This window comes from Sciurus vulgaris (assembly GCF_902686455.1).
Source record: "Sciurus vulgaris genome assembly, chromosome: 5".
Classification (NCBI taxonomy): domain Eukaryota; kingdom Metazoa; phylum Chordata; class Mammalia; order Rodentia; family Sciuridae; genus Sciurus; species Sciurus vulgaris.
In genome coordinates, this window is record NC_136465.1 from 156,975,549 (window position 1) to 156,994,603 (window position 19,055).

Here is a 19,055-nt window from a genome sequence, read left to right on the forward strand (position 1 = left end):
CGAAGTGGGAGGAGAAGCACGCCGTGTGGTGATCACTGAGAACGTGGATGAGGAGTGATGTTGGGTGGAGGAGGCAGAAGCAGGGGGTCTGCTTTTAACCTGGGCTTAGTAGACTCCCTGGGCTGCCCTAGTAAGGTACCAAATACTGAGTGGCTTAAAATTCCAACACTTTATTTTTTCACAGTTTGGGAGGCTAACAGTCTGAAATCAAGGTGACAGCAGGGCCATGCTGTCTGTGATAACCCTAGAGAGAATCCCTGCTCCCTCTTCTAGCTTCTGGTGTTTACCAGCAGTTCACCATGTCCTGGGCTTGTAGGTACACCCATCCTGTCACATGGCTGTTCTCTCTCTGTCTTCACATCCTCTTTTCTCTGTGCATATCTGCTTTTATCCAACATTCCCTTTCTTATCCAATCATATTGGACTAGAACCCTAAAGATTTCATTTTAATTAGATTTCCCTTGTAAAGAACTTACTTCCAAATAAGTTCACATTTTGAGGTACTGAGAGTCAGGACTTCAGCATACTTTTTTGGAGGGATAGAATTCACCTGTTAAATGAGACTGTCTGGTAACCATTCAAGTGGAGATACCAAGGGGGGAATCATGGATATTTTGTCCATTTGGTTTTTTACCCAATTTTTTTTTGTGTTACAAATAATACTGCAATGAACTTCTTCAAATACACATATTGTTCTGTATTTTGAGTTTTATTTTGGAATCGATTTTTAAAAGAAGGCAGCTCAATATTTATCATTAAGATATTTTGAAAAAATGTGATGTAAATTTTTAAGTTTGTCATTCTACAGGGGAGGAGGATATAGTGGTTTAAGGTACCAATTTGTATATGAAGCAACAGGAAGTAAAAAATCCCTATCTCTTGGCATCGATTAAGTTAGTTCATTTAATTTCTGGCACTGCTAATCATTGATCAGGCAATATTTTAATTTAAGAGTTTCCAACTCTATAAAATTGAGAAAATCTGGAGAACTACATTCTAATGTATATAAAATATCTTGTTGATTTTTTAATAAAAATTGTCAATAAATTTTGCTTTAGATACTCAAAGCATGTATTTACTCATTTTTCATTAAAAAACATGTTTAGTATGAATATATAAAACAAATCCAGCCAGTATGAACAACTATAATACACCAATAAGAATATGGGGAAAAACCCTATTTTAGTTTTCTAGTATGTCCCCAGTCACTGTATTAGATGACAGATTTCCAAAGAAAATGAGAAAAAGTAGCTGTAGAGACTATGTCCAGATGATTAAATGTGTGATAAAAAGCACCATATGAGGAAACCAAGGTGCTAAAAAGATATGTAGAAGAGGTACGTGATTTCCTTTTGAGGGTGGGTAGGGTGACGATTTGGTTTGGTTTTGTTTGTAGGAAGAAACTTAAGAAATAACATCCAAATGCTATAATTTATTCTAATCACATTTAAATATATTCTCTGTTTAGTGCTGCAATAATATATTCCACACTTAAACTTCTCCAAGATTCAAAACTTTTAAAAAGAAGGTAGTGCAAGGATGATGCAGAAACCCCCCCTTTCTCCAGGAACTTCGTATGTATGAATATTACACTTGTCCTTATAATACTTATCTTTTGGCATGCTAGGATATTATCTACTTATTTGGGGTAAAGCAAAGTGGTTAAAGTGCCACTCAGAATAAAATTACCTGTTTTTTCAGTCACATTATTGTACTTATTGACAGGAATACCTTGAAAAAAATCTCTTAAACTTAAAAAAAATGGTAATTTCATTTGCAATGATGGAATTGGATATAATAATCACTAAAGTTCCATCAAGATGTATCATTGTAATGTTCTAGATATGATCTTAATAGTTGTCTCACGAGACTTTCTCTCTGTTCTGATTTTAGTTTTATATCTGGGCATGACCAGAAAGATACTGTATTTTGGATTCCTCATAGAGTCCTCCATATTTAAGATTTCAAATGTATTGACAACTGGTCACAAATTCTATGATTAGACTTTTTTTTTTTTTTTGAGCATTGTTTTTTTTAATGTAAACAAATGGGATACATGTTGTTTCTCTGTACATGGCGTAAGGCATACCATTTGTGTAATCATAAATTTACATACAGTAATGTTGATTGATTCATTCTGTTATTTTTTCCCCTTCCCCCCACCCCTCCCACCCCTCTTTACCCTCTATACAGTACTTCCTTCCTCCATACTTGCCCCCCTCCCTAACCCTAACTCTAACCCTAACACTAACCCTTCCCTCCCCCCCAGTATGTGTCATCCTCCACTTATTAGCGATATCATTCGTCCTTTGGCTTTTTGAGATTGGCTTATCTCACTTAGCATGATATCTCCAATTTCATCCATTTGCCTGCAAATGCCATAATTTTGTCATTCTTTATGGCTGAGTAATATTCCATTGTATATATATACCACAGTTTCTTTATCCACTCATCAATTGAAGGGCATCTAGGTTGGTTCCATAGTCTGGCTATTGTGAATTGAGCAGCTATGAACATTGATGTGGCTGTATCTCTGTAGTATGCTGATTTTAAGTCCTTTGGGTATAGGTCAAGGAGTGGGATAGCTGGGTCAAATGGCGGGTCCATTCCAAGTTTTCTAAGGAATCTCCATACTGCTTTCCAGAGTGGCTGCACTAATTTGCAGCCCCACCAGCAATGTATGAGTGTACCTTTCTCCCCACATCCTTGCCAACACCTGTTGCTTGTATTTTTGATAATCGCCATTCTAATTGGGGTGAGATGGACTCTTAGGGTGGTTTTGATTTGCATTTCTCTTATTACTGGAGATGTTGAACATTTTTTTTCATATGTTTATTGATTGCTTTGTACCATCTTCTTCTGTGAAGTGTCTGTTCATTTCCTTAGCCCATTGTCGACCTGGATTATTTGAATTCTTGGAGTAGAGTTTTTTGAGTTCTTATAGATTCTGGAGATTAGTGCTCTATCTGAAGTATGATTGGCAAAGATATTCTCCCACTCTGTAGGCTCTTTCTTCGCATTACTGATAGTTTCCTTTGCTGAGAGAAAGCTTTTTAGTTTGAATTTATCTTCTGTTGCATATGGATTTCCAATTCTCCCAGCACCATTTGTTGAAGAGGCTATCTTTTCTCCATTGCATATTTTTGGCGCCTTTGTCTAGTATTAGAAAGTTGTATTTATTTGGGTTTGTGTCCGTGTTCTCTATTCTGTACCATTGATCTACCTGTCTATTTTGGTAAGAATAAGAAACCCAGAATAGCTAAAGCAATCCTTCGCAGGAAAAATGAAGCAGGGGGTATCGCAATACCCGAACTTCAACTTTATTACAAAGCAATAGTAACAAAGACGGCATGGTACTGGTACCAAAATAGACAGGTAGATCAATGGTACAGAATAGAGGACACGGACACAAACCCAAATAAATACAACTTTCTAATACTAGACAAAGGCGCCAAAAATATGCAATGGAGAAAAGATAGCCTCTTCAACAAATGGTGCTGGGAGAATTGGAAATCCATATGCAACAGAATGAAACTAAACCCATATCTCTCACCCTGCACAAAACTCAACTCAAAATGGATTAAGGACCTTGGAATCAGACCAGAGACTCTGCAGATTATAGAAGAAAAAGTAGGTCCCGATCTTCAACATGTCGGCCTAGGACCAGACTTCCTCAACAGGACTCCTATAGCACAAGAAATAAAAGAAAGAATCAATAACTGGGATAAATTCAAACTATGATTAGACTTTGATAAGACCATATAATTTAACAATATAGGGTTGATTAGGATTAAAATATTAAGATTCATTACACGGAATTCTTGCTCATTATTTCAAGCATTACTAATAAAATTGCTAATATCCAGCATCATTACAAATTAGCACAGCTAATTATACTAAATAGAGACTCATTTCTAACTATATTAAAAGCACTAACCATACTATAAAGCAATGTAATTCTAAAAATTGTCTTAGAACAATGGTTATCAACTGGAGGTGGTTTTACATCCCAGGGGAGATTTGGCAGTGTGTGGAGACCTTTCAGTTGTCACAACTAGAGGGGGTGCTATGGGCATCAATTGGGTAGAGGCCAGACATGCTGCTAAACATCTCATAATGTACAGGAGAGCTCCCCCCCCTCCCCCGATCCCCAACAAATATCAAAGCATCAAGGCCTCAAATATCAAAGCATCAAGGTTGAAAAACCTGATTAAGTTGAATTGAGAATCAACTTTTCGTTTGGAAATGTAAGAACTGCTAGATTGTTTTATTGATGAACATTGTTTTCTGTATTTATCATCTAAATATTAGACTCCTTGAATATATGGCCCACGCTAATCACCACCCTACCTGTGAGGCCTCTGTTCACTGCTTACTCTTGTTCTCAGGAATAACTTACCTTTCTTTTCCTGTATGTCCCACCTGTCTGTCAACATTCTAGTCCCCTTCAAGGCCCATTAGCAGCTTCTGGATAGCAGGTGGTGCCAACTGGTTGGACATGATGAGCTACCACATACCTGGCAGGAAATTCTAGAACAAAGGTGGGGGGTTGTTAAAGTTCCCTGAGGGTCTACGATTGAATTCCCCAAGAGCAAGCTTCCTCTGCACTTCCCTCCCAGTAGCTATGGGCACTTACCACCCCTTTTAAAGTATAATAACAAGGATGGTGAGTCAGTTATAATGCATTTTTAGAAGGGGAACCACACAAAGCAATGTAACACAGAGGGTTCAGACTGTGGACTTGAAACCCAGGAAGACATAGGGCTGAGTCCCACCTGGGTTAAGCAGGTTAGTTAATCTTTTTTTTTTTCAGCCATGCTGGGGACTGAAACCAGGGCTTTGCTCAGCTACATCCCCAGCCCTAGTTAGTTAATCTTTCTAACTCTCAGTTCTGTCTACTGTAAAACAGAAATAACAATAACCCCTCTTTGGCTGTAAGAAAAATTAAATGAGATATTGTGTATAAAGCATGTAACACCGTGCCCGACACATAATAAGTGCTCAATAAATATCAGTGAATGTCATCTATTATTTTTCAGCCCTTAAAATGGTGTTTACAAAAACTTTTCATGACATGGAAACTGCTGACAATATAATTTTTACATTTTATAGAATATACAAAGTAATTTCTAGATTTAAAAACTTAATGCTATAAAATGATGTTGGATGCTTCTCTTAGCTTACATTTGGCTTTAGGATAGAACTTAAACATTATGAAATCGGAAGATAACCATTATTTTAATATTGTTTAGGTCTCGGACAATAAAGATGATGAGTTTTTAGACCCTATTTCCCTGAATGCTCGAGAATATTTCAACATTCATCTGTGGTTGAGGTGCTGCTTAGCACTGGTGACGGCGTTTGTCTCACAAATTCGTGGTATTGGAATTGTGAAAGGTACAAATGTCCTATTTTCTTGATCAATGTTTGCACAAAATTTAATTTTATATAGGTGAAGGGGTAGTAATATTTTGGGATATCTTTTGCTATAAGGTTCACATTTGTGTGTGTGTGTGTGTGTGTGTGTGTGTGTGTGTGTGTGTGTACCAGGAATTTGAACCTGGGAGCACTTAACCCCTGAGCCATATCCCTAGTCCTTTATATTTTGAGTCAGGGACTTGCTGAATTTTGCTCAGAGCCTTGCTAAATTGTGGAGGCTGGCCTGGAACTTTTGATCCTTCTGCCTCAGCCTCTGGAGTCAATAGGATTATAGGCATGTGCCACCACGCCTAGATATAATGTTCATAACATTCACATTTTTAACTTTCTAGCTTGATCTCTTTCCAGAATTTAAAAATCTGGTATTAAATAAAAATAATATTTTCCAACATCATGGCATATTTACTACCAGTGCAAAACAGCAGGTGATTTGTCATCTTGGGAAGGGGCTAAGCACAGGGGTGAGGAGCACCAATCTTGAAGTCATCAAATTTGGCTTCAAATACTGGATCCACCACTTCCTCACCAAGTCTTTCTCGGCCAGCTCTCTCATTCCTTGTGTGCCTCAGTGTCTTGCTCTGCAAAATGAAGATAATTATCCCACTTCATAGGAGTGTCAGAATTAAATGGGCTAAATTTAATCTTAGACTATATAGCTTGGCACATATAAATGGTATTATTTGCAGTGATTAATAATTATTTAGTTGTATACCTGGCTATTTACTCATGTCTCTCTCCCAAATTAAGCTATTTCATGTAATATTTTTGTTACTTTACAGCACTGGAATATCCTAAAGTACTTTGCCCTGAATTACAACAATTTTTTTTCTGCATTTCCTGTACAGTTTTCCATCTTCATATCCTCTTGTTCTTTGACCGTATGCAATATTACTGTGATGAGCATTGCAGATGTTATACATATATACTTCCTTATTTTCTCACTGCATTTTAAATAGCCACACTTGTTTATCTTAGAGAACGATATGACAGATTGTTTGAACCTCATCCGTGAAGTATGTGTGGAAGCAAAAAGTGCAGAGGACTTGGAGCTACAGGCTGAATTCTTGATGCAAGCTGTAATCCTTGGCCTGCAAGAAAAGCATTTAAAGGCAGACATCATCAGAAACCTTCAGGTAAGAAGGAAACCTTGTTCATATTTATATTTAGGAAGGATTCCAGTTAGAATAAAAGGAGAGGATTTGAAATTCCATTAGGTACTGAATGCATAACAAGCAACATAACCAGCTCTTGTTTCAGTGAATTGGAAAAGGTTCAAGCAGATGGAATATTTTTGTTTTAATAGGACATAATACATTTGCTTGAAGGAAAAGAATTTATTTCTCCTCGATCTTGGTTAACTCTGGCGAGAAGCCTTGTTCTACTGGACGACTTAACAAAAGCTGAGAAATTCAAAGAATCTCCCTCTTCAAAAACAGAAAAGTTGAAGTTTTTGACTCAGGCTCACAACATTCTTATTGAACAGGTGAGAACGCTTTTGTGTCCCACAAGATGTAGAAGTTTACTTTTCTGTCTTTTTTCTTATTCCAGAATACATTAACTAATGGTTCATTACAATGTTTCTTTCATAGATGCTAACTTTTGGAGAAACAATTGAATTGTATTTATCAAACACTGAATATGCAAATCTATTACAGCCTTTGAAAAATATCTATCTTCCTCATGTTATGTTATTGGCCAAAGTAAAAATGAGAATTGGTAAGAACATTTAAACATATATTGCATATGTTTCAATCTGAATGTTTGTGAGTATGGTGTGTAATGGATATAACATTTCAAGTTATTTTCAGGCAAGCTAGAGTAACAGATATAACATTTTCAGTTATTTTCAGACAAGCTATCGTATGAGTGCATTTAAAAGAGGTACTATTTATGAACACTCTGGCTTCATTTATTTAACAGTTTTTGATCACTTACCACGTGTCAGACTCGGTGATGTGTTTAATCTATGTGTATGATTAAAGTATGAAGGTGATTATAGTAATTATAACATGCCTAACTACTTGCTTTGGACTATTGCTTTTTATCTAGTTAATCAATCATTTGGATTGAAATTATACCCATGTAATCTACTTTAGAATTATTATGTATTTCAGCATTTTTATTTTTAAAAATCATACCCAGCTATCCCACTCCTTGGCCTATACCCAAAGGATCTAAAATCAGCATACTACAGAGATACAGCCACATCAATGTTCATAGCTGCTCAATTCACAATAGCCAGACTATGGAACCAACCTAGATGCCCTTCAATTGACGAGTGGATAAAGAAACTGTGGTATATATACACAATGGAATATTACTCAGCCATAAAGAATGACAAAATTATGGCATTTGCAGGCAAATGGATGAAATTGGAGAATATCATGCTAAGTGAGATAAGCCAATCTCAAAAAGCCAAAGGACGAATGATATCGCTAATAAGTGGAGGATGACACATAATGGGGGGGAGGGAAGGGTTAGTGTTAGGGTTAGAGTTAGGGTTAGGGAGGGGGGCAAGTATGGAGGAAGAAAGTACTGTATAGAGGGTAAAGAGGGGTGGGAGGGGTGGGGGGAAGGGGAAAAAAATAACAATGAATCAAACAACATTACTTTATGTGGATTTATGATTACACAAATGGTATGCCTTTGCGCCATGTACAAACAGAGAGGCAACATGTATCCCATTTGTTTACAATAAAAAAAAAAATCATACAAATACAAAATACCAAGCATATTTCTTAATAACACTATTTTTGTCCACTAAATCACACCGATTTCTTTACATTTGTGATAAATTGGTAAAGAAGATTTTGGGGGGAAATATTGTCTTTTAGGTTATAATTGATGGTTTTCAGTAGCCATATCTTTAAAAATGCTTAACTAGTGTCAATGAACTAAGAAAACGGCTTAAAAATATATTAACAAAGGTGACATTCATCTTCTCTGAGCCCTAATAACTTGTTTATAAAATTTTAGGAAATAAACTCATACCTTACAAATGTGGAAATTGTCAAAAGTCTTCGTATTTTTCTGAAACAAGGTGTCTCGGAGGCACAGCATCTATGTCTCTTCATAATACATTAGTTGGTACCTTAAATAGTGGATTTGCTGATAACAGCATTCTCAATGCCAGCTGAATGGTGTGGTTTTCAGGCCATGGAAATGCTGTGTCTTGGCCTTATTGCCCTCTGCATGCTGAGCCCTTTGGGAGACCCCTCTGATCAGTGTGGTCACAGCTCCGGCCTCCTCCTGCCTTATTCCTGTGCCAGGGGAGCAGCTTCCCCTTCTCAAAGCACAGGCTCCTGGCTTTGCTCTAGCTCCCCAGCACCTCTGTCCTTCCAGGGGTCACTCTCTTTACTCACTGCATCCTTTTCCTCACTCTCTCAGTTTATAAATATGTTCAATTCTTACATAAAAAAAGGAAACAACAAATACAGTAACAGTAACAAATCTACCCTAAACCTTTCCCTTCTTCCAACATCTGCTGTCAGCTGGACTCCTTAAGAGTGGATTTGTTTCCTTCTTCCCCTTTCCTCACCTCCCATTTGCTCCTTCATTCTCAGTCTGGACCAGAAAACCCACACTTGATGAGACCACCAAAGAGTTAAATAAATTATAATTCCAAGGTATGATTTTCTGACCTTGCCTGTATGGACCCCGTGTAGCATTTGACGCTGCCTGCCGACATTGGTCACAACTTCCTGAAACTCTGCTTTCCTAACCATGAGGCACTGCATTGTCCCAGTTTTCTTCCTCTCTCTCTGATCTCTGAATTATCTTTGTATGTTCTATTTTCATAGTTTCTCCCTTAAATAAAACACTCTCCATTTACTTTTGTTTAAAAGTCTTCTTATGATGTGGTCCTGGCCTTCCTGTTCACCTTCTCTTTAACCCTCCAGGCACATGGAACCACTCAAGGCATATGCGTGCTTTAGACCTTTGCACTTGCTGTTGTCTCCATTTGGAACAGTCTTTCCTAGAAACTCCACTCTCATCGTATTCTTCTGTGGCCTCTCCTCCTACATGCATACAGATGCCCGTCATTTAACTCTGTTTATCCTTCAGACCTCCTCTAAGCAATGCATCCTCTGGAAAGCTTTTTCTGACCCTTAGGACTGGGCAGGTGTCTCATTCTCCCGCTAATTGGCTATTTTTATTGTAGCACTCATCAGATTGGTTATTAAGTACAGTTTACTTGCTTGAAGATTCTATTTATATTGTAAATTTGTGTTAGTCAGCTTTACATTGTTGTGACCAAAGTACCTGACAAGAAGAGGAGGAAAATTTTATTTTAGGATCATGGTTTCAGAGGTTCAGTCCATGGTCAGCCAGGTTTCATTGCTGTGGACCTCAGGTGAGGCAGAGCATCATAACAGAAGGGCACGGTGGAAGAAAGCTACTCAGCTCATGGTGGCCAAGGAGCAGAGAGAGAAGGAGAGAGGGAAAGGGAAAGGGGCATCTGGGCAGATGAACCCTTCCAGGGCATCTCCCCAGTGACCTACTTCCTCCAGCCATGCTCCAACTGCCTATCGTTACCACCCAATTAGTCAGTTCAAACTAGGAAGAACTGATTAGGTTATAGCTCTCATAATCTAATCATTCACCTCTGAATATTCCCACATTGACACAGGAGCTTTGGGGGACAACTAATATCCAAACCATAATAAGACTTATTAAGGTAACAGTTTTGTTTTGTCCTCTTGATATCCCAGGCACCCAGCACAGTGCCTGAAATCAATCAATAAATAACAGTGCTTTGGGACTTCATTCATCTAGTAGGCTGCTACATATCCACTAATAATAATGTTGCAGAAATTTTTATACATGAAAGATGTTCACTACATTGGAAAAATGTACAAAAGCAAAAGTACAATATACTTTTCATGTCATAATACCATAGGAAAATAAAGACAAGAAGGATTTATACCAAAGTGCTCACGAACCCTTTCCTCAGCTTGTGTGGTTATAGATGATGTTCATTTTCTTCTTTTTGCTTAGCTCTCCTCTTTAAATCTTCTACAATGAACACACATAAGTTCTGTGACAAAAGAGATTATTCAGGAGGTATTCATTGGTGAAGATAAAAACCTAATGAAAATTAAACCCTTAGCACCTGGCACCACGTTTCACACATAGTAGAATATTAGAGGCTTTTCAAATATTTGAAGAAAATAAATAAATGAACAGTGCTGCAGAAATAATGACACATAGGTTAACAGAAACAGGAAATCACAGGTGAAGAGTACAGAGCCATTTGGTTAGATGAGGGTTTGGGATCTGGAGGGCCTCCCTTGGATTTTGGCATTACTCCTTAGTTGTATGATATCGGAGCTTATTTAAGCTCTTGGACACCAGTACCTTACCTGTGAATTGGGGACAGAGCCATTTACCCTACATATTTGAAATAAATGAGACAAAGTATTATAAACAGTGCCTGATACAGAGCAGTCATACCATAAAAGGTATCACTGTGGTTATTATTCTTTACATCTTACTTTATTTTTTCTTTATCTGTCAATTTGAATAAGTGGTTTTCATTATTGCCTTTCTTTCTATTATTACTTTAGACATCTTTTGTGCTTTTCTTTTCCCAGTCTTCAGACTCAAGCCTGTGGGTCTCTTCTACAGTACCCAGCTCCAGCTGCCTCCTCCCACTGGGGACTCTTGCCTGCTTCTCTCCAGGCCCATCCCCAACTGGATGACATCTTTAGGTGAATGCTAGCTTCCTACTTTAATCTCACCTTAGAGAAGATCACTAGAATTTTTTTCTACTTTCTTCCTACTCTCTCCAACTCCTAGATCTTACTGAAATAATTTAGTACCTTTTGATGTCAATAATTTTAGGGTTTTTTTTTAATGGTTTCCTTTCTTTTTTATGATAATATCCAACGTTAGTCATTCTACCATTGGGCAAGTGCTACTGCTTCTTCTTCCACCTCCTCTTCATTCATCTTCTCTTGCAGTCTGTATTCTGCTTCACAGATTGTTGATCTACTCTTTCTATTCTCTAATGCTTTCCCCCAGTGGGATACCCAGCTGCTATTCTCTCTGAATTCTTGTTCTCTGCAAAGACCTTCCTGTGCTCTGACAGGTAAATGATGTGCTGTCTCAGCTCTGTCAGAATCTTAGATTATGGTCTTTTCTTCAGGTTTTATAGATATTATTCCACCATTTCTAGCTTCAAATGTTGCAAATGAGAACTGCAGCATCTGTCTAATTTTTCTTTTCTTTTGTTAAGAATTTTGTTCTTTCTGACAGAAAACTTGTAAGATTTTCCCTTTCTCATATTCTGGAAATTTACTAGTACATGTCTAGTTATATGTATCTTTGTTCTCTGCCCTAGAACACAATAAACTCTTTCAATCTGCAGGAAAGTCTCTTTCCAGCTCTGGGAAATTTTCTACTTGCTTAATCACTGCACAGTCACTTTCTCTGTTCTTTCCTCTTCAGCTACTATTAAGAGCTAGATTCAGCCTGCTTAGATAATAATCTCAAGCATGTGATTTCTTAGCCCTTAGTCTTCTCATTTTAAAAATGGGAATGTCTTGGTCAGTTCAAGCTGCTGTAAGAAAATACCCTAGACTGGGAAATTTATAAATAATAGAAAATTTTGCTCACAAAAAAAATTCTGGATGTTGGAAGTGTAAGATCAAGAATTGGTGAGGGCTTTCTCTGCTTCATAAAAGGTGCCTTTTATTGGTCCTTATATTGTAAAAGGGGCAGACAGCCTTCCTGAAGCCTCTTATATAAGGGCATTAATTCCATTCATGAGGGTCCCTCTTTTATGACTTAACTACCTGCTGAAGTTCTGACTTAATACCATCATTGTGGGAGTTAGATTTCAACATATGAATGGGGGACACAAACACTCAGATCATAGCAAAACAATAATGGCCCTATCTCTTAGGTGACTAAATGAGAAAGATGCCTACACCAGTACCTGGACCATAGTAAGCACTATTGAGTGTTGAATATTAATATTTGTATGTCAAGTTTGGCTCTGTCTTCCAAGTCTATTATCTTTTCTCTTAGAATTTCTGTTTATTTATACCATCATGGTATTAGCTACTTCTATTTCTATGTGACCTTCCTGATCATTAACTGAAATTTCATCATTGATTGTCTTCTCAGAATTGTCTGATAACTTTATATCTCTTTATAGGCTGTATTTTTTTTTCTTACTTTAAATTCTCATCCTACCCTCAACCAGTTTTATTTCACTAATACCACCTTTTCTGGGGGTTATATTGGTTCTTCCTCTTGCTGGTTGCTTGATCTTCTTTGCTTGGATGTTTTACTTTGTCTACTTAATTGTGGTTGAGGTCCAGCAGTGGTAATGCTGCAAATCATCATCAAAATAGCTAGTTCTGCCTCTTCCAGCCTTCAAGAGTTCATTTCCCTCCCGAGGCACCAGAATAAGTGAAAAAGGCTAGCATTCTTTAGCTCAGGAGTGGAAAGCACCTTGGCCATTGTCAGGCCCCTCACAGCTCCTGGGAAGCCTAACCCCAGAACTGGCCTTCTCTGGAGCTCACAGATATTGTTTCAAGCTCTTTCCAAGATACTGTCTCTGATCTGTGACCCAAACTGTCCTGTCTGTTTCTCAGCTCTTGTCCAGTCCAGAGTGCAGAAGAGTGGGCACAGCTCTTCCTGTGCTCACCCATCACCTTCTAGGACCCACCTGCCTCCTGCACCAGCAGCTGCTTGGTCAGGAGAGGTCAATGGATGGTTGGACTGGATAGTGAAAGGGAAGCTATGAGGGCACACTCACGCAATCATCTGTCTAAAACCTTCCCCTCATCTCCCTTCTCCCTTCCCTTTCATTTTTAATATTGACCATTGTTATTATGATGATTATCAGATATGAATTTATTTAACACAGATTACTTAATTTTGATAAAATTCTTCATTTATGGAGTTAGCATGATTTAGTTGGTTTCTCAAATTCCAGTTCACAGATCTCGTGGGAGCTATTTTTATGCCTTTTTAATCTGTAAATTTGTCATATTATCAGGACATTTGATTTCTACATGAGCTTAAAGTACAGATTGTGTAAAGTCAAATATATTCTCTGCTTTTCTGACTTACTAATCTTGAAGATGTGTCACCACTCAATGACAATACTGTTGCTGCTTTTTAGACTCATTTGAAGCTGAACAGCTTGCTTTCTGGTAGATGATATTAAATACAGACTTTAAAAACAAAACCAAAAGCAGACTTTCTGTCAAAACAATGTTAGTTTCACAACTTCTTTTTCACAGAGTTGATGTTTACTAGAAAAAGGAACACTTCAATATTATGAAGCACAAAATCATCTGTGACTTGCTTTCTTGACAGTTTTTCTTTATAGTATAGATTGCATCACAAGAATAGAACCTCTTAAAGTTTTTTTTTTTTTTTTCCTTTCTGAAAGCCACTAATAGAAGATAGCATTTTGAGGTTATTTTTAGAAAATAAAATAAGCATCATGATTATTTAAGATTATTTTCCCATTAATTACCTTAACTTGAGCTTTCTTACTAGATGAAAAAGTGAATTACTAGTTGTAAGTAGCAAATAAAAGTCATTTAATTTTTTTTGTTTCAATCCTTCAACATTTGCTGAGGACCACTTATGTGCAAGAATGATGTTGGGGAGTGGCAATGTAATGTCCAGTTGCCATCTCTGCTTTCAAAGAGCCTATTATCTAGTTGGTGAGGAGAGAGAAAATCAATAATTTCTGTAACAATTCTAATTTTAACAAAAATCTAGAAGAGAATTAAAGTATTATTATATATCAGTACTCTGCACCATCCTGCCTGGTCCAGAATAAGGGTTTAGTAACTTCTCTCTGTGGGTATAGAGAAGGGCTTTCTCTTTCATCTTGCCTTCATATAGCATGTTCCTGAGCTAAAAATTTACTTTAATTTTTTTTGAAAAAAGAACCTTTTAGCTTCTTGGAAGTAAAAATATTCAGAACCCAACAGGACTACAGATATTTTCTAGTTCTGCTGTCTCACTGTTTCTGAGGAAGACACTTAAGACCAGAGGCGCAGGGGGTTCAAAACCTCAAATGACATGATAGCTCCAGTGACTGGCCAGGACCCAGCACTTCAGCTGGAATCAAGCATCTGTATTGTACAGTCCTATACTACATTTCTATTTATATTCCTTTCTTGTATTTATTCAACCATCCTTCAATGTAGTGCCCCTCAACCCCAGTTTTCTTCTATTCTTTTCCCCAACCTCCTTTCTACTTTAAAATTACCAAAAGCAAGGTGCTTATCAGCCATTGGCCTGGACAGCCTTCCCTAGGTCTGGGTCAGGGCTCCCTAATCTTCCACCACAGTACCACAGTGTACAACCAGCCACACATTATTTCGATTATCTGTCTAGCTATTCATTTTCTCCATTAATCACCAAACTCCATGACTTCACTCTTAAGAGGTCATACAGAATTGTACTTTAGGAGCCAGACTGCTTAAATACTAATTATCACCTGGCTGTTTACTAGTCATGTGACTGTAGGCAAGTTATTTAAATATCTTTGAGCCACTGCTGTGTCCTCTGTAGTGAGCATGATAGTGGTCCTCACTCAGAGCTTCAAGGATCACAGGGAAAATGCATGATAAGTGCATGAGATAGTACCTGGCATGTAAGAAGCAATTAATAAATCTTAACCCTATTATTCATTTCTATCACTTTATCTAGTGCTTAAAAATCCAGAAAATATTTGCTGATTAAATGTCTGTCTGACTTTGAGGCCACATAGATTAAGAAAAACGCTTCTTCCATCCACCAATCCTTTATTATGTTAAGTGATGATGGATCCATATAAGTATAGTGGGAGCCCTTGTCCATAATGGGTTTGCTATCTAGTTGGGATGACAATACATACATACATACATACATACCATAGTAAGCAACCACTATAGTATTTAATAGAAAACTACTATCTAGTAATATATGCTAATTTTATTGGGAGCAACATAAAACTCCCAGATGTTTCCCTATTAAAGACCTCATCTTAGGAAAATAAAAGTTGTTTTGTAGAGCATGATGAAATTTTAGAACTGAAAAAGACTTGAGATATCATCTTTCATTTTAAAAACAAAATAACCAGTTGGAGATTTATGAAAGATGGAGTTATGACCATTCATTGAAATATTGGGTTTTGTTTTTCTTTAAACTATTTCTTGGACCCTAAAAACTGTGAAGATTACCACATTTGTTAACAAATACCATTACTGTGAGAGAAGAATGGTAACTTGGAGGCTTGCATGAACACTGTGTATTTTAATGGTCTGCCCCCACCCAATTGTTTTCCTTTTAGGACATACATTAGCCAAACAGGTATATTACAGCAATAAAAAGAAGGACTCCTCAAAGTGGTTACCTGCTCTTCATCTTTTTGATATTGCATTGAGGCTTTGTAGGATAACGGCTATGGAGGAACATGAGGTGGAAGCTGAAATCCTCTTTCAGAAAGGTAAGATATACTTGGGTTAGAACAACATAAAGTTTGTAAAATACTTTTCTTCACTAACAATCGGATTCTTGACTATAAAAGTCACAGATTTTACTAAGGGCTTGGTGATGACAAAAGCATCTTGACACCTCTGCCAAACTCAGTTTTAAAAGAACACCACTTGTTTTATATCTAGATAGAAAGAATTTCTCTTTGGTTTCTTGTGTAATTATAATTGACCCTCCTTATTGACGTTTCCTAAGAAATGTCAGCACCCGCTATTTGGCCATAGATAATGCTACCTAAATGATACTTAGAAAATATTTTTTCTACATTATTTAATTATACAGCTAAACATTTTGGTTAATTTCTATAAGTAAGATATACATATTCATTGAAATTAAATAGCTATCCATACCTATACTTACAACTTATATACAGTGCTTATTTATGTAAAATGCATATAACTTTATTGTGGCCACTTAAGGAGAAAAACAAAGGGTGATGATTGCTATAATTTACTGAACATCTACTAGATGCATCTAGTAGTATTGTCAGTGTTTCATACTTGTGTTGCTAATTCTTACAACCTCTATAAGGTAGGCATGTCTGATCCTGGCTGACAAATAAGGAAAACAAGGTATAGTTTGGTTAAGTAACTTTCCAAAAGTCAGCAGCTACTAAATTATAGTGCCCAGATGTGAATTCAGTGCTGGACAGCTCTGTGCCTTTTCCACTTGAAAAGTGTGAATCTTGCTGATAGTGATTATAAGATATCCCTGTCTTGCCCTTTTAGCTCCAGAGGTGCTCACTTGGGGCCTACACTTGAATAATAGAGCTCACCATGAGGGCCGTGAGGACTAGAATCATAGAGGATTTTCAAGCATTTGACTTTTAGGATTTTTTTTCATTAGGTTTGTGATTATTTAAAAAATTTGTAAAATTTATTTTAGATTGACAGAAATATGTATTTTTGGGTATATATATATATATATATATATATATATATAAAATGAATGATTAAATCAAGTAGTTAACATACTCAGTACCTCATATACTTATTTTAATTATGGTCAGCAGGCTCTACAGTAGGCTTGCAGAACTTACTCATCCTGACTGAAACTTTGATCAACATCTCTCTCCTCTCCATTTCCCCATACTTTGGCAACCTCTATTCTACTTTCTACTTCTGCAAGTTCAACTTTCTTTGATTCCACATACATGCAGTATGTGTCTTCCTGTGCCTGGCTTCTTCCAGTTGGTACAGTGTCCCAGGTTCACCTGAGCTATTGCAGATGACAAAATGTCGTCCTTTTCTGATGGTGAATAGCATTCCGTTGTGTGTATGCACCTCAGTTTCTCCATCCCCTTATCCATTCAATGAAGACTCAGGTTTATCCCATGTATTAGCTACTGTGAATAATGCTGCAGTGAAAAAGAGTGCAGCTTTTTTCCCCGTTTTCTATTATATCTTTGAAGTACAGGAAAGAGGAAAGCAGATAGAAAATGGAAATGTGAGATATAGGAGAAGGGAGAAAACAAAGTAAGGGAATAGAGAAAAGTAAAATGATAAGACCAGTCATGTTAAGGAAGCCAAAGGCATCTTGAATCAATGTTGCTGATTGAAGATTCTGGAAGCCTGAGACTCCTGGAGAAAGAAACAGCAGGTCTTTCACTGCTGGCTTGTCATTCAGCAAAAAGCAACAGACAAAAGAATAGCATATCCAGTTTTGTGAATTTCTAGAACAAAATGTTTGTCTTTAAGTTCAAAATGATAAAAAAGGGGGAAAAATCATCATTGTATATAATTTTCTTCTTCCAGGCAAAATAGAACGTCAAATACTGATGGAAGAGAAATCTCCAACTATGCAACTTGAGAGTTTATTTGAAGCTGTACAACTCAGCTTGAGAAATGATCAAAACTCAGGGTAAAAACATAGCTTTCCATTGTTGTAGCAATGTTTGTGTTTGGTGTGAGCTCCGTGTTCCAGTGGGACATTGGATATTCAGAGTGGGAATGAATGAGTGGAGTGGCCTCTTCATGGTAGGGCTGGTGCAGTGGGACCCATCTGTCCAACAGGTTTACTGACATGATTTTCAAGCATTTTGCCCTTGGCTTTGACCCAAGGCCTCATTTACACTAACAGTAGATGGTGCCCATTGTCGCAGAGGCCCTGTGAACCATTTAATCATTTCTAGCCAATACCCAACTCTCCTGTCAGTCTTGGGATTGTGGGGGAAGAAGGAAGTTCCTCTGGATTATTGATTTCCAGCCAGAATATCCTCCCTGGATGTGAAATTGTATCTAGAAGGGATTTGTGTGGATATTCACTCTGGTCATCAGCACTAGGGCTGGTCAACTTAATCCTGTATAAAAATCACCACAATATTGAGGTTAACCACCATTACTAGAACAGCACTGATCTTTGTGACCCCACTGACAGACTTAATCCATACTGTATCACTGCTTTTGGCATAACTCTCCAGGCTTTCAATTTTAATTAGTTAAGGGGAGGAGGCAGATTTTCAAGGCAGGTAATCATATCCTGACCTTCCCTTCTTTAGTACCTTATATGCTGGAATATTCCAGAGAGGTCTTGATGCTGGGCTTCAGAGCAGTCAAAGCATGGAGTGTTGCCATCACTGGTCAAGGCAGAATGCTCAGCTCTCTTCAAGGGCTTTTAATATCAGGAACGAAGATTCTAGTATCTGTGGCCAAATCTATGAAAAGAAGGTGTGAGTTTGGGACAGATGCTATTTTTGCCAATATATACTTTTAATAGGCACAGACAATGGTAGCAAATTGATGAAAAGAGATTATCAATGGTAAAGATGTTTAATAAGTACAATGCTGTATCATTTTAGATTGATAAGAGATTCCTACCTAGAACTGGCCTTGTGGTATCTGCATCTGAAGAAGCCAAAGAGAAAGAATTCAGCAACACCATTAACACTTAAGGTAATAGTTGATTGTATTAGAAATTACAAACTAATTGCCTTTGATCTTGCTATTTTAGTAACACTGTGCTGTTGAAATAATGAGGCATTTTCCTATGTGACTTGGAGGAATTTATTCATTACTTTATAGGCATGCTTGTATTTAGATGTCTCTTTGGACATTTTATGTAGGGTTCTGGAAATTGGTTTCATTCAGATGTTTTTACTTGTGAAA

At 37.3% G+C, this 19,055-nt stretch overlaps 1 protein-coding gene across 1 annotated transcript in view; it reads left to right on the forward strand.

The window, feature by feature from the left end:
* CFAP54 (cilia and flagella associated protein 54) overlaps window positions 1-19,055 on the forward strand; it is a gene marked incomplete at its 5' end in the record, with an annotated part of 326,512 nt that overhangs the window by 219,169 nt on the left and 88,288 nt on the right. Inside the window, 10 exon segments of the mRNA XM_079142877.1 lie at window positions 1,469-1,529; window positions 1,533-1,550; window positions 1,552-1,575; window positions 5,253-5,397; window positions 6,415-6,572; window positions 6,743-6,922; window positions 7,029-7,155; window positions 15,749-15,904; window positions 17,706-17,811; window positions 18,749-18,842. Coding sequence (XP_078999003.1) covers window positions 1,469-1,529; window positions 1,533-1,550; window positions 1,552-1,575; window positions 5,253-5,397; window positions 6,415-6,572; window positions 6,743-6,922; window positions 7,029-7,155; window positions 15,749-15,904; window positions 17,706-17,811; window positions 18,749-18,842 — 1,069 coding nt within the window.